The following is a 21509-nucleotide window of genomic DNA, read 5'->3' on the forward strand; positions in this document are numbered from 1 at the left end:
GAAGGGAAGGCATCGAGAAGATGGAGCCAGGCTCTTTTCTGAGGTGTCCAGTGCCAGGACAAGAGGCAGTGGGCACCAGCTGAAAGGCAGGAGGCTCTGCCTCACCGTGCCAGGCCACTTTTTCCGTGTGAGTGAGACTGAGCAGTTGCACAGGTTTCCCCAGGAGGTTGTGGACTCCCCGTCCTCAGAGACACGCGAAAGCTCACTGGACACGGCGCTGGGCAGCCGGCCCTGGGTGCGGCTGCTGGAGGCAGCAGCATGACAACATGCCCTGCGAAGCTCCTGCCACACGAATCAGGCTGTGATTCCTGGGACTGAACGTCTGTAGCAGAAAAGGGAGGAGCAGCCAGTGTGTTGGTCTGTGCTGGCTGTGAGGAGGGGAAGGAGAAGAGGAAGAAAACTAGAGGAAAAGGGACGGGAGCGGGAAGGGGAGGAAGAAGAGGCAGGAGAAGCCTCCCGTTTGCTTTCTCTCCAGGGCATGGAGCAGAGTCACGGAGGAACAAAGTGGCTGGATCCCATGCAAGCATTTTCCCTGGGGGGCTGCCAGCCCCTGGGGCAGCCAGGCTCATGCGCGCTGACACCGGACGTCTGCAAATGCCACGTGTCCCGCAGACAGGGGAGCAGCCTGCATTCAGGAGGGACTCTTGGAGCTCAACTGCGGGACCATGTGTGGCCAGAGCTGCCGAGGTTGTGGGGTGTCTCAAAATGAGCTCAGCCTGGTACCGTTGTGGCTGAGAGATTGCCCTGGTCTGGCTGGCGGGGGTCACGTGCATGGCCAGGGGAGCCCTGCAGCCCACACCGGGCTCGGAAAGAAAAGGAGGAGAGGCAGGTGTTGGATGCAAGCTTGTTTTATTGCAGTGCAGGAAAGGAAGCACTGGAGAAAGACACTGAAGGCAGAGGCAGGCAGGTTGTCCCTGGAGGCTTCAAGAGAGCTGTTCCTTCAGGCTTCCTATCCCAGGTGGCGGCCAGTGCAGAGAGTAACGAGTGCCCTGAGGGACGATGGCAGAGCTGTGCATCTGGGCAAGGGACGAGGCGAGGAGGAGAGGCGGCATGGAGAGAGGCAGGAAAGGAGAGGAGGCGTGAGGCCCAGGTGGCCCAGGAAGCAAGGGGGCTCCGGGGCTGGGTCTAGCAGGGCCCACAGTTGTCCCACAGCCTCCTGCTGTAGCGGGGCAAGACGTAAGGGCTGCAGGCGGGAGAAGCGTAGGAGGGTCTGCCAAAGGTGCAGAGGCCCCCGGCGCCCTGGGTGGCCCCGGCACCGTAGAGGCCCCCCAGCCCCAGGGAGCCCCCAAAGGCGGGCGCTCCAGAGGAGCCCACCACGGCTTGCTGGGGGAAGGACGTGAGGATGGGGCCGGGGAAGGTGACGACGACGGGGGGCGGCTGGATGAAGGCCGTCGAGTCGGGGCACTGCCGGGCGCACAGCTCGTTGCAGCTGTCAGCGATGGGCTGGGGGACGGCCACGCTGGTTGGTGCTGGGCGCAGGTCGGAGCAAGACATCTTTGTGCGAGAGTGATGAGCCTGAAAGACACGGCCCCAAGGACAGCTGTCATGCATGCGGAGAAGACTCCCCGGCTCAGCACTGCCCTGTTCCCTTGGCTGTCCTGGAGCTGGAGGGACCAGGGCCACCCCCTTGCCGCGCTGCCCACTGTTTGCCCTTTGCCCAGCCAGCCCCCCTCAGCGCCCTGCTCTCTGTAGCCCTCTCCTTGCCATCTCTCTCTGCAAACAGAGGGCAGACGAGCCCTCGCAGAGAGCCTGTGCAGGGCCCGGCTCTGCGTGGCCTGGCCACGGGGCTCCTTCCTCCTCGCGGCGTGGCTCAGCCCAGCCTGGCCGTCCAAGGCGGCTGCCAGCACGCCCGCTGCTGGCAGTGCTCTCCTGGCCAGGGATACCCCACAGCGGCCCCGGCGGCAGGAGGCAGACACCTGCAGGCACCCACCTACCCTTTTCCTGAGCAGATCGAGGCAGGAGCAGCGGATGCCCGTGCCCAGAGAGGGCAGCGCTTTTATGCCACACCAGAGAGTGGGGGGAGGAGCTGGCCGCACTGGAGGCACGTGTCCTGCGCTGGCCGAGCCCCTGCCTTCTCCCTGCGTGGCACGGGGCTGTTTTGCTGATGTCGTTTCCTCTCTAGCCCCAACCCGCTCTATCAGCCCCTGCAATTACCCCACTCAGACGCTTGCCAGCTGCCACCTCACGGGCCCAATTAGCCCCACTGTCTTTTCATTATCTCGGTGTGAAAGAGGGCACACGGCGTGACAAAGGCTGACTGCAAGCGCCCTGCGTGCCATAGCTCTTCTGCAAGGGCTTGGTCTCTCGGCGTGGCCCCGTGTCTGCTTCGCAGAGCCACAGGGAAGACCAGGGTCTCCCGCACGCCAGCGACCGCATGACGTGCACCATGGAGCTATTATCTACAGAGGCGCGAGGTTACGAAACGCCAAATCAAAGGCACTCCTCTCGGGCACTGCCTGCTCAGCACGATGTATCACTCGCCAGCCCAACACAGCCGGCCTCCATCTGCCTGCAGGCCTTGGCCGTGGACCTCTGCAAGTCTGGGGGAGCAAGACCCCTTGTGCTCTTCCGCAACGCGCGTGTTGCAAGGAGCACAGGCCCCGAGCCGTGCTGAAGCGGCACAGGCTCACTCCAGGCCTGCCCCAGCCCCGCGGGCGCCTTGCAAGTCTCCTGGGAAGCCCGTTGCTGGGCGATGGTGCTGGGCAGGGGCTGCCCTCGGGGTGCTGGGCAGCTGGCAGCGCCGGCTGACGCCAAAGCCCCAGCAGCCCTTGGCTGGGCTGGCCCCGCTCGCCCTGGCCACCGGCTCGATTCACAGCAGAGCCTGGCTGTGGGCACAGGGCAGAGGTTTCCCTGCAGCAGAGCAGCAGTCAGGCCGCAAGGAGCTGCAGCAGCACGGCCATCTCCTGCCTTCTACATCCCCTAGCAGGGGGATGCGTGCTGTCGTTTAGCGCACAAAGGGCTCGAAAGCCTGGCAAGCGGTATGTGCTGGTCTGGCAAGGGGATGCTGACTCAGGGAGGGGCAGGAGGCGGCCAGCCCCATAGGTGGAGGCAGGAGGGAGTGCTGCCTCTGCTGATTGGCCCAGCCGGTGCTGAGCCACAGCAGGGCCGCTATAAAAGCTCTGCCACTGCCAGGCTCTCCCAAGCACTGCTCTGGCTGCCTTCTCCTCAGGGAACAGGGTAAGTCTGCGAGCGCTTGTCCTCCTGGCCCCCTGCTGCGGCCCGTCCGCCTCGGGCGCTCCCCTCTGCTGCTCACTTGCAATCTCTGCCCTCTTGCAGAGCACCGTTCGATCCCACGCAAAGATGTCTTGCTCCGACCTGCGCCCAGCACCAACCAGCGTGGCCGTCCCCCAGCCCATCGCTGACAGCTGCAACGAGCTGTGCGCCCGGCAGTGCCCCGACTCGACGGCCCTCATCCAGCCGCCCCCCGTCGTCGTCACCTTCCCCGGCCCCATCCTCAGCTCCTTCCCCCAGCAAGCCGTGGTGGGCTCCTCCGGAGCGCCCGCCTTTGGGGGCTCCCTGGGGCTGGGGGGCCTCTACGGTGCTGGGGCCACCCAGGGCTCCGGGGGCCTCTGCACCTTTGGCAGACCCTCCTACGCTTCTCCCGCCTGCAGCCCTTACGTCTTGCCCCGCTACAGCAGGAGGCTGTGGGACAACTGTGGGCCCTGCTAGACCCAGCCCCAGAGCCCCTGGCGCTGCCCCCAGTCCAGACGCCAAGGCCAACGTCAGCCACGCAGGGCTGAGCTGGCAGGCACGGGGCACTGAGGAGTGCTGAGCATCCCCAGCCCCAGACAATGCCTGGGCAGCTGGCAGTGCCCCACAGCCTCGGCCCTTCCCTGCCCCCTGCTCCTGCTCTCTGCTCTCCTCCCTCTCTTCCCAGCTGTCAGACGAGCTAGGACCTGCACCCCAACGGCTCTGCGGGCCTGATGGACCACGTCCTCGGGAGCTGCAACGCTGCACGAAGGGGGCATCTGGAGCAAGAAGTCATGCTCTTGAGAAGATGCCCCTGCCTCCCGCCACCCATGGCAGCCAGCCTCTCTGGGTCTCGTCCACCATCTCTCTGACGATCTCTGCTGATCTTCTGGGCAAAATAAAGTTTTCCTGCATCCCAGTCATGTCTCCCTCCGTCCTTGTCCCACGTAGCAAAGAGCGTGGGGGCAAGTGCCCTTCCACGTATGGAGGGCCAACGCTGGTGCTGAGATGCCCAGAGAGGTGGGGGTGGGCGGTGCTGGGAGAGGGAGGTTGCAGGCAGCAGGCAGGGGAGCGAGAGCCTTTTGGTGGGACTGGCAGGAGCTGGGGAAAGGGCAGAGGGAAGGGAGCGGGAAACGTGCTGGCAGGACTCCTTTGCCTGGCCTTTCGCGCCTGGGAGAAGCGGCAGCTCCTCCAGCTCTGGTGCTCCGCAGAAGCACGGCAGCATCTCCGGGTGCCCACGCAGAGGAGGCTAGACAAAGACCCCGTGGTGAAGCCCACACTTGGGCAATGGCCGTCGATTGCTGGAGAGCAGGAGAAACAGAGGCTGAGGGGCAACCTCACTGCCCTCTACAGCTTCGTGACGAGGAGAATTGGATAGGGAGATGCTGCTCTCTTCACCCTGGGATCCAGCAATAGGACACAGGGGAACTGTTCAAAGCTGCAGTAGGGAAGGTTTAGACTGGACATGAGGAAACATTTCTTGGCTGAGCGGGTGCTCAGAAGCTGCAGCTGGCTTCTCAGAGAGGTGGTCAATGCCCCAGGCCTCTCGATGTTTAAGAGGCTTTTAGAGAATGCCGTTGATGATTTGCTTTACAGTTTGGTCATCCCTCAAGAAGTCAGGCTGTTGGACTAGAAGATCTTTCGAGGTCCCTTCCAACGGAAAGATCCTGTTCTACTCTCACGTCTCCTCTGGGGAGAGCCGCAGAGAGCTGGGACCTTGGCTCCCGGTGAAGAGGAGCCTCAGAGCGTTTCTCACCAAGCTGTACACGTGCCTGAAGGGAAGGCATCGAGAAGATGGAGCCAGGCTCTTTTCTGAGGTGTCCAGTGCCAGGACAAGAGGCAGTGGGCACCAGCTGAAAGGCAGGAGGCTCTGCCTCACCGTGCCAGGCCACTTTTTCCGTGTGAGTGAGACTGAGCAGTTGCACAGGTTTCCCCAGGAGGTTGTGGACTCCCCGTCCTCAGAGACACGCGAAAGCTCACTGGACACGGCGCTGGGCAGCCGGCCCTGGGTGCGGCTGCTGGAGGCAGCAGCATGACAACATGCCCTGCGAAGCTCCTGCCACACGAATCAGGCTGTGATTCCTGGGACTGAACGTCTGTAGCAGAAAAGGGAGGAGCAGCCAGTGTGTTGGTCTGTGCTGGCTGTGAGGAGGGGAAGGAGAAGAGGAAGAAAACTAGAGGAAAAGGGACGGGAGCGGGAAGGGGAGGAAGAAGAGGCAGGAGAAGCCTCCCGTTTGCTTTCTCTCCAGGGCATGGAGCAGAGTCACGGAGGAACAAAGTGGCTGGATCCCATGCAAGCATTTTCCCTGGGGGGCTGCCAGCCCCTGGGGCAGCCAGGCTCATGCGCGCTGACACCGGACGTCTGCAAATGCCACGTGTCCCGCAGACAGGGGAGCAGCCTGCATTCAGGAGGGACTCTTGGAGCTCAACTGCGGGACCATGTGTGGCCAGAGCTGCCGAGGTTGTGGGGTGTCTCAAAATGAGCTCAGCCTGGTACCGTTGTGGCTGAGAGATTGCCCTGGTCTGGCTGGCGGGGGTCACGTGCATGGCCAGGGGAGCCCTGCAGCCCACACCGGGCTCGGAAAGAAAAGGAGGAGAGGCAGGTGTTGGATGCAAGCTTGTTTTATTGCAGTGCAGGAAAGGAAGCACTGGAGAAAGACACTGAAGGCAGAGGCAGGCAGGTTGTCCCTGGAGGCTTCAAGAGAGCTGTTCCTTCAGGCTTCCTATCCCAGGTGGCGGCCAGTGCAGAGAGTAACGAGTGCCCTGAGGGACGATGGCAGGGCTGCGCATCTGGGCAAGGGACGGGGCGAGGAGGAGAGGCGGCATGGAGAGAGGCAGGAAAGGAGAGGAGGCGTGAGGCCCAGGTGGCCCAGGAATCAAGGGGGCTCCGGGGCTGGGTCTAGCAGGGCCCACAGTTGTCCCACAGCCTCCTGCTGTAGCGGGGCAAGACGTAAGGGCTGCAGGCGGGAGAAGCGTAGGAGGGTCTGCCAAAGGTGCAGAGGCCCCCGGCGCCCTGGGTGGCCCCGGCACCGTAGAGGCCCCCCAGCCCCAGGGAGCCCCCAAAGGCGGGCGCTCCAGAGGAGCCCACCACGGCTTGCTGGGGGAAGGACGTGAGGATGGGGCCGGGGAAGGTGACGACGACGGGGGGCGGCTGGATGAAGGCCGTCGAGTCGGGGCACTGCCGGGCGCACAGCTCGTTGCAGCTGTCAGCGATGGGCTGGGGGACGGCCACGCTGGTTGGTGCTGGGCGCAGGTCGGAGCAAGACATCTTTGTGCGAGAGTGATGAGCCTGAAAGACACGGCCCCAAGGACAGCTGTCATGCATGCGGAGAAGACTCCCCGGCTCAGCACTGCCCTGTTCCCTTGGCTGTCCTGGAGCTGGAGGGACCAGGGCCACCCCCTTGCCGCGCTGCCCACTGTTTGCCCTTTGCCCAGCCAGCCCCCCTCAGCGCCCTGCTCTCTGTAGCCCTCTCCTTGCCATCTCTCTCTGCAAACAGAGGGCAGACGAGCCCTCGCAGAGAGCCTGTGCAGGGCCCGGCTCTGCGTGGCCTGGCCACGGGGCTCCTTCCTCCTCGCGGCGTGGCTCAGCCCAGCCTGGCCGTCCAAGGCGGCTGCCAGCACGCCCGCTGCTGGCAGTGCTCTCCTGGCCAGGGATACCCCACAGCGGCCCCGGCGGCAGGAGGCAGACACCTGCAGGCACCCACCTACCCTTTTCCTGAGCAGATCGAGGCAGGAGCAGCGGATGCCCGTGCCCAGCGAGGGCAGCGCTTTTATGCCACACCAGAGAGTGGGGGGAGGAGCTGGCCGCACTGGAGGCACGTGTCCTGCGCTGGCCGAGCCCCTGCCTTCTCCCTGCGTGGCACGGGGCTGTTTTGCTGATGTCGTTTCCTCTCTAGCCCCAACCCGCTCTATCAGCCCCTGCAATTACCCCACTCAGACGCTTGCCAGCTGCCACCTCACGGGCCCAATTAGCCCCACTGTCTTTTCATTATCTCGGTGTGAAAGAGGGCACACGGCGTGACAAAGGCTGACTGCAAGCGCCCTGCGTGCCATAGCTCTTCTGCAAGGGCTTGGTCTCTCGGCGTGGCCCCGTGTCTGCTTCGCAGAGCCACAGGGAAGACCAGGGTCTCCCGCACGCCAGCGACCGCATGACGTGCACCATGGAGCTATTATCTACAGAGGCGCGAGGTTACGAAACGCCAAATCAAAGGCACTCCTCTCGGGCACTGCCTGCTCAGCACGATGTATCACTCGCCAGCCCAACACAGCCGGCCTCCATCTGCCTGCAGGCCTTGGCCGTGGACCTCTGCAAGTCTGGGGGAGCAAGACCCCTTGTGCTCTTCCGCAACGCGCGTGTTGCAAGGAGCACAGGCCCCGAGCCGTGCTGAAGCGGCACAGGCTCACTCCAGGCCTGCCCCAGCCCCGCGGGCGCCTTGCAAGTCTCCTGGGAAGCCCGTTGCTGGGCGATGGTGCTGGGCAGGGGCTGCCCTCGGGGTGCTGGGCAGCTGGCAGCGCCGGCTGACGCCAAAGCCCCAGCAGCCCTTGGCTGGGCTGGCCCCGCTCGCCCTGGCCACCGGCTCGATTCACAGCAGAGCCTGGCTGTGGGCACAGGGCAGAGGTTTCCCTGCAGCAGAGCAGCAGTCAGGCCGCAAGGAGCTGCAGCAGCACGGCCATCTCCTGCCTTCTACATCCCCTAGCAGGGGGATGCGTGCTGTCGTTTAGCGCACAAAGGGCTCGAAAGCCTGGCAAGCGGTATGTGCTGGTCTGGCAAGGGGATGCTGACTCAGGGAGGGGCAGGAGGCGGCCAGCCCCATAGGTGGAGGCAGGAGGGAGTGCTGCCTCTGCTGATTGGCCCAGCCGGTGCTGAGCCACAGCAGGGCCGCTATAAAAGCTCTGCCACTGCCAGGCTCTCCCAAGCACTGCTCTGGCTGCCTTCTCCTCAGGGAACAGGGTAAGTCTGCGAGCGCTTGTCCTCCTGGCCCCCTGCTGCGGCCCGTCCGCCTCGGGCGCTCCCCTCTGCTGCTCACTTGCAATCTCTGCCCTCTTGCAGAGCACCGTTCGATCCCACGCAAAGATGTCTTGCTCCGACCTGCGCCCAGCACCAACCAGCGTGGCCGTCCCCCAGCCCATCGCTGACAGCTGCAACGAGCTGTGCGCCCGGCAGTGCCCCGACTCGACGGCCCTCATCCAGCCACCCCCCGTCGTCGTCACCTTCCCCGGCCCCATCCTCAGCTCCTTCCCCCAGCAAGCCGTGGTGGGCTCCTCCGGAGCGCCCGCCTTTGGGGGCTCCCTGGGGCTGGGGGGCCTCTACGGTGCTGGGGCCACCCAGGGCTCCGGGGGCCTCTGCACCTTTGGCAGACCCTCCTACGCTTCTCCCGCCTGCAGCCCTTACGTCTTGCCCCGCTACAGCAGGAGGCTGTGGGACAACTGTGGGCCCTGCTAGACCCAGCCCCAGAGCCCCCGGCGCTGCCCCCAGTCCAGACGCCAAGGCCAACGTCAGCCACGCAGGGCTGAGCTGGCAGGCACGGGGCACTGAGGAGTGCTGAGCATCCCCAGCCCCAGACAATGCCTGGGCAGCTGGCAGTGCCCCACAGCCTCGGCCCTTCCCTGCCCCCTGCTCCTGCTCTCTGCTCTCCTCCCTCTCTTCCCAGCTGTCAGACGAGCTAGGACCTGCACCCCAACGGCTCTGCGGGCCTGATGGACCACGTCCTCGGGAGCTGCAACGCTGCACGAAGGGGGCATCTGGAGCAAGAAGTCATGCTCTTGAGAAGATGCCCCTGCCTCCCGCCACCCATGGCAGCCAGCCTCTCTGGGTCTCGTCCACCATCTCTCTGACGATCTCTGCTGATCCTCTGGGCAAAATAAAGTTTTCCTGCATCCCAGTCATGTCTCCCTCCGTCCTTGTCCCACGTAGCAAAGAGCGTGGGGGCAAGTGCCCTTCCGCGTATGGAGGGCCAACGCTGGTGCTGAGATGCCCAGAGAGGTGGGGGTGGGCGGTGCTGGGAGAGGGAGGTTGCAGGCAGCAGGCAGGGGAGCGAGAGCCTTTTGGTGGGACTGGCAGGAGCTGGGGAAAGGGCAGAGGGAAGGGAGCGGGAAACGTGCTGGCAGGACTCCTTTGCCTGGCCTTTCGCGCCTGGGAGAAGCAGCAGCTCCTCCAGCTCTGGGGCTCCGCAGAAGCACGGCAGCATCTCCGGGTGCCCACGCAGAGGAGGCTGGACAAAGACCCCGTGGTGAAGCCCACACTTGGGCAATGGCCGTCGATTGCTGGAGAGCAGGAGAAACGGAGGCTGAGGGGCAACCTCACTGCCCTCTACAGCTTCGTGATGAGGAGAATTGGATAGGGAGATGCTGCTCTCTTCACCCTGGGATCCAGCAATAGGACACAGGGGAACTGTTCAAAGCTGCAGTAGGGAAGGTTTAGACTGGACATGAGGAAACATTTCTTGGCTGAGCGGGTGTTCAGAAGCTGGGGGATGCGTGCTGTCATTTAGCCCACAGAGCACAAAGGGCTCGAAAGCCTGGCAAGCGGTATGTGCTGGTCTGGCAAGAGGATGCTGACTCAGGGAGGGGCAGGAGGCGGCCAGCCCCATAGGTGGAGGCAGGAGGGAGTGCTGCCTCTGCTGATTGGCCCAGCCGGTGCTGAGCCACAGCAGGGCCGCTATAAAAGCTCTGCCACTGCCAGGCTTTCCCAGGCACTGCTCTGGCTGCCTTCTCCTCAGGGAACAGGGTAAGTCTGCGAGCGCTTGTCCTCCTGGCCCCCTGCTGTGGCAATCTTCTGTTCCTCTGGGCACCGTGAAGTTTTTTTGCATCCCAATTATGTCTCTTTCTGTTCTTGTCCCACTTTGGGAAGACCCTGGGAGCCAGAGCACACTATCTGAGGAAGGTCATATGCTGGTCCTGAGATGCCCGTGGGCTGGTAGGGAAGACAGTGCTTGGTGCGGGGTCATGCAGGCAGCCATCAGGCATGGGAGAGAGAGCCTTTCAGTGGGACTTGCAGGAGCTGGGGAAAAGCAAAAGCAAGACAGTCTCTGGCAGGGCTTTTTCGCCCAGCCTTCTCCACATGGGAGCAGCACCAGCTCTGCTAGTTTCAATTGCTTTTTTTCTTTTGCAGTAGCTTGGACTGGGGAGCCCCTTCAGTTACTTGTATAACTCCAGGGCCCCTCTTGGCTATGCAATTTCAGCTTTCTCTGTGCTCAGCAGTGGGTACTGCAGCCCATACTCCTTCCACCCGTACAGCCGGTTCCTCTGCAGCAGCTGTGGGCCAGGCTAAAGATAGCTGGAATATCCCTGGTTCCTCTCCTCAAAGCGTTCACCTGCTTTTTTTTTTGGATTAACTATGTCCACTCTTCCTATTTTAGTTCTCATTTTATGCTGGTTGAGGATATTTTTCATGGACTAACTTAAAAAGTGTGTGGATTTTAAACTTTGTCAATTCAGGAGAGGTTTGTCTTGTTTTCCTATAACTTGCATTCTCTTTAAAGTTCTGCTGCATATTACAATAAGAATTCTGTTTATCCCCCTGTTAAGTGTGGCTTTGTTAACAGTCTTAGAGGTTGTGAAGTTCAGCTTTTAGTATCCAGTTTCCATCCCTAACACCAGCAGAAAAAAGCAGTTCATAAACCCTTCTTAAATCCCATTTCTACAATTTGTGGATCTTCCCCTTGTCCTCTTGGCTACTATTGTTTTATGGTATTAAGAACATTTGGACCCCTGCTTTCCCCTGCTGATTGTTAGTCAAGAATGATTCTTTTATATTGTACTTGAAGAAGTGTGACTAAAGGAAAATATACCCTACCAAAAAAGGGATATTGCTAATTTATTGCATTTATCTGTGATTACCTCTTTACTAACTGCTATGGTAAGATTTAAATATAGAGCTGCCCGGTACAGACAACTTACACGCAGGTAAATTTATCCCAGAGAAGGCCCCAAAGAGGAAGAGAGAGGAAGAACATTGCAAGACAGATATTATGATGCACCATAGTTTTAATGGCTGAGAAATATTATTTTTAAAAATGTACAGCGTAAGAAAGCAATGGGGTTGAATATGGGCAAAACTCATCATCCATTTCAAGGCAATGCTTGACAGCTGGGCATCCAGCTCCTACATGCAACAACAGAAGTTACATTTTTCACCTCGTTGATAACAGAGAAAGGCATTAAGTCAGAAATGCCAAGCTTCTGCAGTCCCATTAGCTTAGGAAAAAGCTGAGGGTGGTCAGCAAGCATATAGCCATGGTCATGAGCTCAGTCCTGCATCCGGATCACACTTTTAAGTTTCTGGTTTTTCCTTTGTGGTTTTTCCCCAAGACTTTATCATGGCCCACACCGGTTGTAACGATGGTAGGACCTCCCATGAAGGCCACCTAGACCTGAATATCCAAGGCTCCCAAGTCCCAAGGAGCTGCCGGAGGAGATGGGGACTCCCCCAGCATTGAGAGCATCCCCTACAGCTGCAGAAGCTGAGGATCCCACGGTTGTATTTTGTGGGAAGGAGCTGAGGATCGGGCCAGGCAGGGTCACCACCACAGGGGAGGGCTGGATGACATACGTCGAGTCCTGGCACTGCCTGACGCAGGGCTCGTTGCAGCTGTTTGCCAGTGGAGTTGGGCTGCAGGTGGTGGGAGGACACAGATCATAGCAGGACATGTCTGCAGAATGGAACTAAGTCTGAAACACAGGGAAGAAAGTAAACACAAGACAGAAGTTATAATTATAGTCATGTAATTAAGCTGCTAAGATGATGGAGAGTGCAAGAGGCTAGCTAGAGACTGTGGGGAATGGAATAATGTCTTAGGTTGAAAGGAGATTTCAATGAAACTTAAACTCCTCAGTGCTGCAGAGGACAGCTCGTTGCTCTGCCTGTTCTGAGCAGTCTTTGATAGCTCATTTCCCACAACCTTCCTTCAGGATGAGTGCAGCCCTGTAGCAGGTGGGAAGCGAGGGACAAGGCTTGTGATCTCCTGTATGATACAGCTTGGGGAAATTTCACCCCACAACAGAGAGAAGGAGAAACTATTCCTCAGCAGCTAGAAGTGAGAAGTATAACCTGAATAATATGACACCCGCCTGTGAAAGGGGGCTGTTATCCTCCCCACAGACAGGCTTGTCTCTTAAACAGCAAAACAACAAATATTCTGCCTAATTCTTGTTTAATCATGCCCTTTTCTCCCTGCTTGTTACCTCTTACATGAGTCTTACAGAGAAAGCAGCTTTCTGCCTTTTTCTGAAGGTGGAGGAATGGAGGTTGACCATTTCCAAAATCATTTCATAAACAAACAGACTAGGTAGAAGCTTTACTATCAATATTTCAGTAACAGGTATGCAGTAACAGTACCAAAGTATTCAGAGCATTTTAGAAGGAGATGACTGAAATATTTCCAGTCTCAAAGTGCTTATAAATGGAGGATTATTTTCATAGTATTCTGCTCAGCAGACCTTTGAAAATCTGAGCCTGCTTACTCATGTATCTTTAGAATAAAGCTTTGAGAAAGCCCAGATCTCTGTACAGATTCTCCACACCTACTTCTGATTGCTGAGCAATTTGCATGCAGAGCTTCAAACATCCTGGAACTGAATGCTCCAGTGACATAAATGAAGTCCTGTGTCCAGCACTTGCCACCCTTCAAAGAGCAGCTACCTTCTTTACGGAAAGAGCTACATGCAGGTCATCCACACACACTGGTACAGAGCACAAACCTCAGACAAAACAGTGCAAAATAAAATACAATGAAGGCAACAATTCAGGACACTGAAAGATACTAAGCAGATTCAGACTTACCCTTTTCACCAAGGAGAATAAAGCAGAAGTGGATGGCAGCAGCTTGCTCTGAGCTGGCTTTTATACTGTGTTCTAGAGTGCCTGAGGAACTGAGACATACTTTGTACATGTAGTTATTTACCAGCCAATCGTTAAAGACTTCTTGTATGCAAAACACTCCAAGCTGATGATTTACTTATTTCCTCACTGTTTGTATTTATTGCCTTGATTTATCTTTCTCATCATAATGTATGCATTCCACTACAGAGGTTTCTTTTGTCTTAAAATCTTATGTGTCCAGGTAGTTCCTGGTCAGCTCAACTGATTCATCTGAGTTACTAAAGGAATTATTTCGCATCCTAGGCACAACATGTGTGATGTACGTTGACCCAGATTAATATATATTAGGAAAGATCTATGTGAACTCCCCTGTGAAATCCCCCTTCACTGTTCATAGAGAGCATAAGTTTTTCACACATCTCACTCTGAAAAGGCCAGAAGCTACTGTTTCTGACTCTGAATTCGTCTGTAGGTTTGCAAAATTCCTCTTAAATAGCCACACGGCCACAGCAAGTCAGAAAATAATTTTGTTACAGAAAGCACTTCGCAGAGCTGATTACAGTCAACCGGTCTTGAAGGTGCCTACTGGAAAACAGATTATGTGAGGGAATACATCGTTTTACTTTCTTGACTCAGGAGATAGGATGAAAGAGTATCAGCAGTCTGATCTATTCATTTTATACTAAAGTACTATGATTCCAGGAAGGAATTTGAGGCACAGCTCTTCAATTTGGAAGCTGAGTGTCAAAGTCCTTAATCTAAGAAGTCTACTAGTTTTAGCTTTCTTCCTACGTCAAAATCCAAGAAAATTATTCAGGTCAGATTGAGGATGCATGTGAATTTCAGGCTGTTCAGAAACACTGGCACTCAAAGATTTGCAGAAGCTTACCTGTGGCATCATAAAGTTGCCAAACAGTTTTACATTTGCCATTAAATTATTCTTTTCCTCTACTGTGTCTTGCACTACTATACAAAATTATACTCCAAATTAATGGTAGCTACTCACAGAAGTTTGTAATATTCTTGTTCTTTTTTCCTCTTTCAAAAGCAAATAGTTGTCTTCATTTTGCATGGTCTTAAAGAACATCACAATGTGCAACATTTCAATTTCTTTTTCAAAGACAATTTCTAGATTAAAAAGTAATTGCATACGGTGCATAAGCAGACTTTAGAGCATGGGTCAGTGTTCCAGCCTCTCGTCTCCTAATGTGAAGAGATAATTTGCAGAGACACGCAAATTATCTCTGAGCTGTATCTTCATGAAGTTCTCCTGTGAAATACATGGTGATTGTATGCTTTTGAAGAACAAAAGCCTTCAAAGTTCAGAACACATTTTCATCAATGGCTCAGACATGCAAATAATGCATAATCAGAAAATGCGAAGCTATGTGACACTATTTGAACGTGATGGGCATTCCAGATTTGTGACCAGGACTACTAATAAACTTCACAAACTTCCTCACATCATATGGTGTCACAAGCTAGAGTTCTTTCATTTTTTCACTTAAAATACAAATCAGTATTTGCACAAAATGGCATATTAAAAATCCCATTCCATTCTTCAGTTGCTGTGCAGATTTACTAGATGGATAACTGATGGATTTACCAGTCTTTCCCCAATGCTCTTACCCACAGACACAGTATGTGCAGACACAGTATGAAAATGTGAAAAACATGTTCCTCTACAGCAGTAACTAACTATTGATCGTAAGAGAAGCATGTGGTTTTGAAAACAAATTCATCAAAAGGTATGGTGATGATAAAATGAGTAACAAGTCCTCTCCTGAAGGTGCTCACGTGTCGAGTTAGCCTGGCTGTCTCAATCTTCTCTTATAGGAGCTGAAACCTTTGAGTTAATTGCTTGTTGGAATATTACAAAGAGTAGTAGTAATCCTAAACCTCATGGTCACTTATCAGGGATCAAATTGCACACTCAGGACTTAAAAGCTCTTGCTCTGGCAGCAGGTGGTACTCCCATGGGCCAGTGTGACCAAAAACACTAAAAAGCAGACAAATTTCCTAACCAAACTGCATTTTCACTCATCCCCATTTTGGGAAGGTGGAGTCAGAATGTAGAGCCAGGCACGTTTAAAGGGTGCAAAGAAAAAGATGAAAGAGACACCATGGACTGTGGCTTTCATCCAATGCCAGGATAAGTCCAGACAATAAACAGTGAACAAAACTATTTCACTGGTGCTAATGCAGCCATATGGGAAAGAAATAAAAACAACAACAACAAAACCCCAACAACTGCAGGAACCAGCTAATAAATGTGCAAGAGTATGTCAGACTGGGCAGCCTGAGAAAGCAATAAAAGCTCTTGCTCTTTAGAGCCTTCCTGACTCTTCCCTCACCCCTGAATGCAAGACAGAAACTACAATTCTGGTTTCAGCTTTACAAAATTGGATATTGAAATACATCTTCACTGACAGGAGTACCAAAGACTTAGTGTCCTGCAAAAACAACGAATGTTACTTTTTTTCCTACAGGACCAACTTCCTGTGTTAGATATGCAGGCTGACCTCCGTAAGAGAAAGCTATTTTGTAACACCTGCAAATGAATGATGACTTCTTTGGAATGCACCCCCTGTGATCAAGCAACAGCTTCAGTTGAGATTGCAAAAAAATATATTACATATTAAATTAAGACCAACCTTTTATTGTATTATAACATCAAACTGCTAACTTTCCATGCTCTTTGGTTGTTTATTAAGAAAACCTGCACCTTAAAATTATTCTTTCATGTAACTGATGTGCCTCCTTTAATTTAGCTCCACTAAATGACTGTAGTCAATATAACTTTGTCAGCATCTTTCCCTGGCTTTAATTAGAGTTGAGCGTCAGTCTTACAGACACAGACAAAGACTCCAAGCAAGACTTTTCACAGATATCAGGCCGTGAGCCATGTGGGATGACAGGACACAGAATCATCCAGAGCCTGCAGGTAGAGCTTTTCAACTCTTCTTTCTTCGGGGACCAAAGCTCCCAGTCTCTGAACACCCTTTTTTACAACACAGATGATGCAGCTAGAACAAAGCAATGCCCAATAAAGTTCAGATGTACTAGACACAACAAATAGCAGTCAGTTTATAAAGACACACTGAGTAAGGGTTATAGCTCAGAATCTTTTAGTATCTTTCTCCCAGAAGTGCTGGCCAGGCCAGCAAATTTGAAGGCAAATTCCCTTGCAAAAATACCACATACCCTTCTCTTCCTCCCCTCCCAGACTTAGCAGGGCCTGATCTCAGCTGGCAAGAGGTGCTGCACCTGTCACAAAGCTCTGGGGTGCACTCAGAGGGGTGCACCATCTGCTGCTTCTCTCCCACAACCTCTACCCTGAGCAAGTTCAGCTGTGCTCAGGAAAAGCGTGATGCCTCCCTTCTTTTAAAGGGTTTTCCTAAGTATCACAGATGAGTAAAGAGAGCCACAATCTTCTTCCAGGTACATACACACTGTTCGTGCAGCAAGCTATGAACAGATAAGTGGAGGTAGAGCTTCAGAAAAAGTTTGTCCCTGCAATTTCCAGTGTTCCCCATGCCCCTGTAGATTTTCCTGCTGCATCCCTCTGCCTTCTTTTCTACGTAGATGCTGTTGTTTTCTACACCTACAGAAGGATAAGGAGAAACTGTATTCCCCTCAGTGAGTTTTTCCCTGCAATTCAGCTATTGCCCCATTCAGCTTGTTCCCCCATTCTCATCCCCCTTCTAAGACAAGCATCTCAAAACAAGTATTTTCTCATGAAAGAGCAATATTTAAAGTTAAAGGGTCTTTTTCAGTCTCCATGGTAGAGTAGGTGAAGGGCCTTTAAAGTGCAAACAGAAGCAGCTTGCTTGCTTTGAGATTTCCTCCTTATGCAAAAACAGGAGACATCCCCATTGCAGGTGAACATCACCACTTTCCAGCCTTTGATAAATTGTCTTGGGTTTGATTTACCAGTATAGACAAAATAAAAACTTTTTTATTCAACCAAAATCTGACCCATTTCCTTTGGCAACTGGCATGAAGTTATTTGCACAACTGTTTCTGGAACTGACGACTTCCAAAGGGACACGTTTCACCACTGACAGTCTGGAAGAGCAGCTGGGAGATGAAAGAAACACGGGCAGACTCAGAGTATGATGCAGCACAAATTTAATGAGGCTGAGGAATGGAAGGAAGCAATGCAAAGTGTAAGGAATACATTTCCATGGTCCGCTAAGGACAGTGCCCACTCATCCCTCCAGCAGTGACATACTCAGCAAAACGAGATCTTCCTTCTTCATTGTTCAACTGTACTAATTCAGCCATGGAGAACAATTTCTAATAATTACATTTTTTTTACCTACTCATTATCAAATACAAAAAAGCATAAGAGAACAAGACATTTGATTAGAAATACAAAGTAAAGCATAACAAAAGACAAGTGAAGGCCTGGTTTGAGGAGATGCCAAGCTCCCGCAGCTTCATTAACTTCAGGTTGTGGGTGTCTGACATCTAGCCATGGCCCTGAGCTCAGTCCTGCCTTCGGTCCTGCTTCAGCATTCCAGGTCATTTCTTCCTGCTTGCTCCTCGTGCTTCAGCATGGCCCGTAGAAGCCACTGCGGTAGGTGTTGTAGCGGCGGTAGGGCCGGCTGTAGCCACTGCCCAGGCCTGGATAGCCAAAGCTTCCAAATCCCAGGGAAATGCCAGAGGAGATGGGGACCCCTCCAGCACTGAGAGCACTCCCAACAGCTGCGGATGCTGAGGATCCCACGGTGGTGTTCTGGGGGAAGGAGCTGAGGATAGGTCCAGGCAGGGTCACCACCACGGGAGAGGGCTGGATCACCACTGTTGAGTCCTGGCACTGCCTGACACAGGGCTCATTGCAGCTGTTGGCCAGAGGGGTTGGGCCACAGGGCTGGCACAGGTCGTAGCAGGACATGTCTATGTGGTGGAGATAAATCTGAAACACAAAACCATAAATAAATGCAATACAAATATTTAACCAAAACTCTGTGCAGGTGAAATTCTCTGATAAGGGGGATATATGACAAACTAAAAAGAGATTCCATGGGGAGAAAGATGACATTTTTCACCAGATTGAGAGTACTTTGAAAACAGGGTTGAGCTTGCAGTTTCTTGAAGGAGACTGCTGGGGAAGATAGCACCGGTGCGTCTCAGTTGGGAACTTATCCTGAAGCCTTTGTGGTTAGTCAGCTCGCACAGGAAGCAGTGTACACACAGGCACTGAAAGCCTCTTGCCCACATTGCAGAGGATGCCCGAACCACATGGCCATAATACTGCCCTGGGAGAAGGCACTTTCACCACTTCCCCTTGCAGCTGTGGCCACACACAGGAAAACTGTTAGGGCTCTGTGTATCCTGGAGAAATGTGGGGTGACTGTAGCTTTGAGGTGAAGGCACTCTGCTGGAATGGGTAAGACTCAGCTCATTATTCCTGCTGTAAGGCTTGCCTCTTTGCTAAATGCTCAATGATGACAAACATCCTCCTAGTACAGCAAATAGCCTTTCCCATTTCATTCCCATGCATGGTCCATCTTGGATGGACCTAGTTTTAGAAAGTGGAAAATAGAAATCTAAGCACTTAAAATTTTTTCAGTAAGAAGTAAAATGACAGGCAGCTGAATTCAGAAACACTTTTATTTTTGTGTATTGATATTAATATTTAAATCATTACCATATCTCAGAATTGCTAGAGTGCAAATCTGTCCACAGTTGTTTGGAGTATGGAGAAGAAATGCATTAAAGGTCACTCCTTCCCTGCAGAAGAACTACAAATTGAGTTTCAAAGGCAGGCATGGTATGATTGCTTTCTATATGGAGGGTTGGTGACCCAGGACTGCCAGTATCCCCGTGTTCTCCTGCTCTTCAGACCTTAGCTGAATTTTCCACAGAGCAGTACACTCTGAAAAGACCCAAGAATGCACTACAGATATTTTTTTGTTCAGCGACAGGACCTGAAAATTTGTTTGGATCCCAAAGCCAATTAGATAGACCTAACAGTCTAACTTGTGGCTAACTGCTTTATTCAATGATTTTTATAACTGATCACCAATAGAAAACTTCCTCTTTCGTATGAAAACCCTCTCCTCCCCCAGAGGAAAAAAGGTTGAATGTATTACAACATTAGTGAGGAAAAGCTACAAAATCATCAAGGCAAAAGTTCAAAATGTAAAGAGAGAATAAATTAGTTCAGACTCACCTAATTCACCAAGGCAAAGAAGGCAAGAGAAATGGATGGAAGAGCCTTGAGTTGCTCAGGTTTTTATACTGAGTCCCAAGTTGCCCAACAACTTGGTGCATCCTTTGTGTATGAAGTTATTTATGCACCACTACTGATTACATGTTCGTTTTACCTCAGTCTTTGTGTTTATTACTGCTTCACTTCCTTATCTTGCGGCGTGTATATCTGACCACAAATTTCTTTCATCTTAAAATATTCTCGGACAAGTTAATTTCTGAGAATACTAGAATGATTAATTCAGAAGAATTTATTCTGCTTTCAAAACCCTTTTGGATCTGCCTGGTGTTATTAAAGGAGATTAAGCAGAATTTACATAATGCAGTCCTTTGTACCCTTGGCAAGGTAAATAATGTTGGAAATCGTGAAGAATTTCAGCTTTTGGAATTCAACCCATGAGCACTTGTAGTCTGGGGATTCCAGCTGCTTTTCGGGAAAAGTGAGGACAGAATGTTGTTTTTTTTTTTAGAAAGTGGGCAGGAATACACACACAATTTTCACCAGGCCCAAAATGAGAGAAGGACAATTGCTGCTAAAAGGGGAAGACGCTGAAGAACCCTGTAAAGAGTCGGGAAGGACGGAAAAGAGTTACGGCTGTGTACAAAGGCTGAGACACAACTAGGACAAACACTCAAGATACTGCTTTGACATAGGGGAAGAAGAAAAGAAAGAGTATTACAAGTCCAGTCTAACAAGACAATATCAAATGGTAACACTTCTTTGGAAGAGTCTGAAGCACAAATCTTATTGATACAGGATCTTTCCTGGCTGTTTTTAATTCTTGGCCTGATCACTTAGGAGTTCTTTATCTCAAGAAACCACAAATCCACTTTTATTCTTATCTCAGACCTCAAAACATCAGCAACTGTTTTTAGGTTAACTTCCAAATGCATAAATATGTTGCACTGCAGTGTCTGGTAAAATACATGGTAAAGGGGTAAAATACATATGCAATCCTAGACACAGTTATTAGTACTGAGGTTTGTGCTCTCCTAGCACTTTAGCTAAGGAGACATGTAAATAATCCCTAAATTAGGAGTGTCTTTGTGAAGATCCCCTGGGAACAGAAACTTGTTTGGCTTGGTATTAAGTTCCTCAGAACTTCAAAGTTTATCAGAAGCTTTTATTAACATGCTAGGCATGCAAAGTATCATATTATGTGCAAATGTAAGATACGCGACCCATATTTGAATTCTAATAAATGTAAACATGCTATGTTATAATTTCCCTTTTTGTCAAAAATAAGTGTAACTAACTACTGCATACAGCTCTGTGGAGTGTTTCTGCAAGGAGCCAGGTGTGGTGTGGTTGTTACGCTGAAATCCAATGGTGAACACTAGAAGAAAACAACGAAAATTAATTTATGCTAGAGGGAATGAATCATTTACTCACCAGAACCTCTGCAATAAGCCACGCCCACAAAAGGTGGGCTTTAGTTAATTTCCAAATATGTTCGAGTAATTTTTTCAAATGCAGATTTTAATTATGTTTCAAATTGCAGGAGTGCAATTAGTATTCCTCTACTCATGGCCTCATGTGTCAGACCCACTGTCATTGCAGAATTACATCTTGGTGCCACCAGGGCTGACCAATGGGTACTTGTAATCCATTGCCTCATAGCAAGGGATTACCTATAATCATCGGTACAAACCCTTTTGGCAAGGCGTCTTTTCTTTCTGCCAGGGGGTACGTGAGGTGTCACTCACATGCATTTTGCTGCAATTACATGCCAGGTCCCTGATTTCACATTTACCGCCATTGGTCATTTAGGAAGGAAAAGATCACAGCCTACTTTCTGGAGCTGGAGACTCAGCACTAACATGCGTTAATTTAAAGCCTTTCTATCCCAGTAAGAAGGGGAAGGTTTCGTGCTCAAAATAAAATTCGAAGTTACAGGTTTTCACATGGGGTGAAAAAATTCAGCCTGTCATTTAACTCCACAACCACTGAGCATACATAGATACCTCTGCCAAACCCAGCTGCTTCAGCACCAACCCATGAAGATCCACAGAGGCACCAGGAGCTCGGTTTACAACATGAATTACAAATCTAGGTTTAAGTAGCCTTACATAGCCTGGCATGAATCACCAAAAAAATACCCAAAATGATTTGCAGGGGGAGCGGGTCTCCTCTTCGACCATTCCCCTCCAAACTCCCTGTGGTCTTTTCTCCTTGGGGTCCCACCTCATTCAGGCCACGGCCATCAGAAATTCCTTCTGATGAGCAAGAGGAATTTGACAACAGGCAGATGAAGTGCACGGCCTGTTATGAGAGCCAAAA

The 21509-nt window shown here is 52.4% G+C and overlaps 5 protein-coding genes and 1 long non-coding RNA gene across 10 annotated transcripts; 3 read left to right on the top strand and 3 right to left on the bottom strand.

Moving 5' to 3' along the window:
• Nucleotides 1–832: 832 nt before the first annotated feature.
• On the bottom strand, nucleotides 833–2090 carry LOC135576540 (scale keratin-like). 2 transcript variants are annotated; one of them, XM_065042738.1, is made up of 2 exons: nucleotides 1935–2090; nucleotides 833–1515 (listed from the first exon to the last, which is right to left on the bottom strand). In XM_065042738.1, the coding sequence occupies exon 2, from the start codon at nucleotides 1492–1494 to the stop codon at nucleotides 1126–1128; it is 369 nt and encodes a 122-aa protein (XP_064898810.1). In that variant the 5' UTR covers nucleotides 1495–1515; nucleotides 1935–2090; the 3' UTR covers nucleotides 833–1125. The 2 variants fall into 2 exon arrangements, with proteins under 2 accessions (XP_064898810.1, XP_064898811.1); XM_065042739.1 differs by having other exon boundaries at nucleotides 1931–1971.
• Nucleotides 2091–2926: 836 nt separating this feature from the next.
• LOC135576541 (scale keratin-like) lies at nucleotides 2927–4108 on the top strand. The gene is made up of 2 exons (XM_065042740.1): nucleotides 2927–3177; nucleotides 3277–4108. Exon 2 carries the CDS (start codon nucleotides 3301–3303, stop codon nucleotides 3667–3669), a length of 369 nt encoding a protein of 122 aa, XP_064898812.1. The 5' UTR covers nucleotides 2927–3177; nucleotides 3277–3300; the 3' UTR covers nucleotides 3670–4108.
• A 1687-nt stretch (nucleotides 4109–5795) lies between these two features.
• On the bottom strand, nucleotides 5796–7055 carry LOC135576546 (scale keratin-like). 2 transcript variants are annotated; one of them, XM_065042750.1, is made up of 2 exons: nucleotides 6898–7055; nucleotides 5796–6478 (listed from the first exon to the last, which is right to left on the bottom strand). In XM_065042750.1, exon 2 carries the CDS (start codon nucleotides 6455–6457, stop codon nucleotides 6089–6091), a length of 369 nt encoding a protein of 122 aa, XP_064898822.1. In that variant the 5' UTR covers nucleotides 6458–6478; nucleotides 6898–7055; the 3' UTR covers nucleotides 5796–6088. The 2 variants fall into 2 exon arrangements, with proteins under 2 accessions (XP_064898822.1, XP_064898823.1); XM_065042751.1 differs by having other exon boundaries at nucleotides 6894–7023.
• Nucleotides 7056–7889: 834 nt separating this feature from the next.
• LOC102086510 (scale keratin) lies at nucleotides 7890–9071 on the top strand. The gene is made up of 2 exons (XM_065042749.1): nucleotides 7890–8140; nucleotides 8240–9071. The coding sequence occupies exon 2, from the start codon at nucleotides 8264–8266 to the stop codon at nucleotides 8630–8632; it is 369 nt and encodes a 122-aa protein (XP_064898821.1). The 5' UTR covers nucleotides 7890–8140; nucleotides 8240–8263; the 3' UTR covers nucleotides 8633–9071.
• Nucleotides 9072–9875: 804 nt separating this feature from the next.
• Nucleotides 9876–20456, top strand: LOC135576550 (uncharacterized). 2 transcript variants are annotated; one of them, XR_010468339.1, is made up of 2 exons: nucleotides 9876–9916; nucleotides 19699–20456. It is a non-coding gene; the product is annotated as an uncharacterized LOC135576550 (long non-coding RNA). The 2 variants fall into 2 exon arrangements; XR_010468340.1 differs by having other exon boundaries at nucleotides 9887–9916; nucleotides 15499–20456.
• Nucleotides 17124–19334, bottom strand: LOC102087795 (feather keratin 1-like). Of its 2 annotated transcripts, none has more exons than XM_065042753.1 (2): nucleotides 19191–19334; nucleotides 17124–17930 (listed from the first exon to the last, which is right to left on the bottom strand). In XM_065042753.1, exon 2 carries the CDS (start codon nucleotides 17907–17909, stop codon nucleotides 17565–17567), a length of 345 nt encoding a protein of 114 aa, XP_064898825.1. In that variant the 5' UTR covers nucleotides 17910–17930; nucleotides 19191–19334; the 3' UTR covers nucleotides 17124–17564. The 2 variants fall into 2 exon arrangements, with proteins under 2 accessions (XP_064898825.1, XP_064898824.1); XM_065042752.1 differs by lacking the exon at nucleotides 19191–19334 and adding an exon at nucleotides 18666–18689.
• Nucleotides 20457–21509: the final 1053 nt, after the last annotated feature.

This window comes from Columba livia, chromosome 28, assembly GCF_036013475.1.
Source record: "Columba livia isolate bColLiv1 breed racing homer chromosome 28, bColLiv1.pat.W.v2, whole genome shotgun sequence".
NCBI lineage: Eukaryota > Metazoa > Chordata > Aves > Columbiformes > Columbidae > Columba > Columba livia.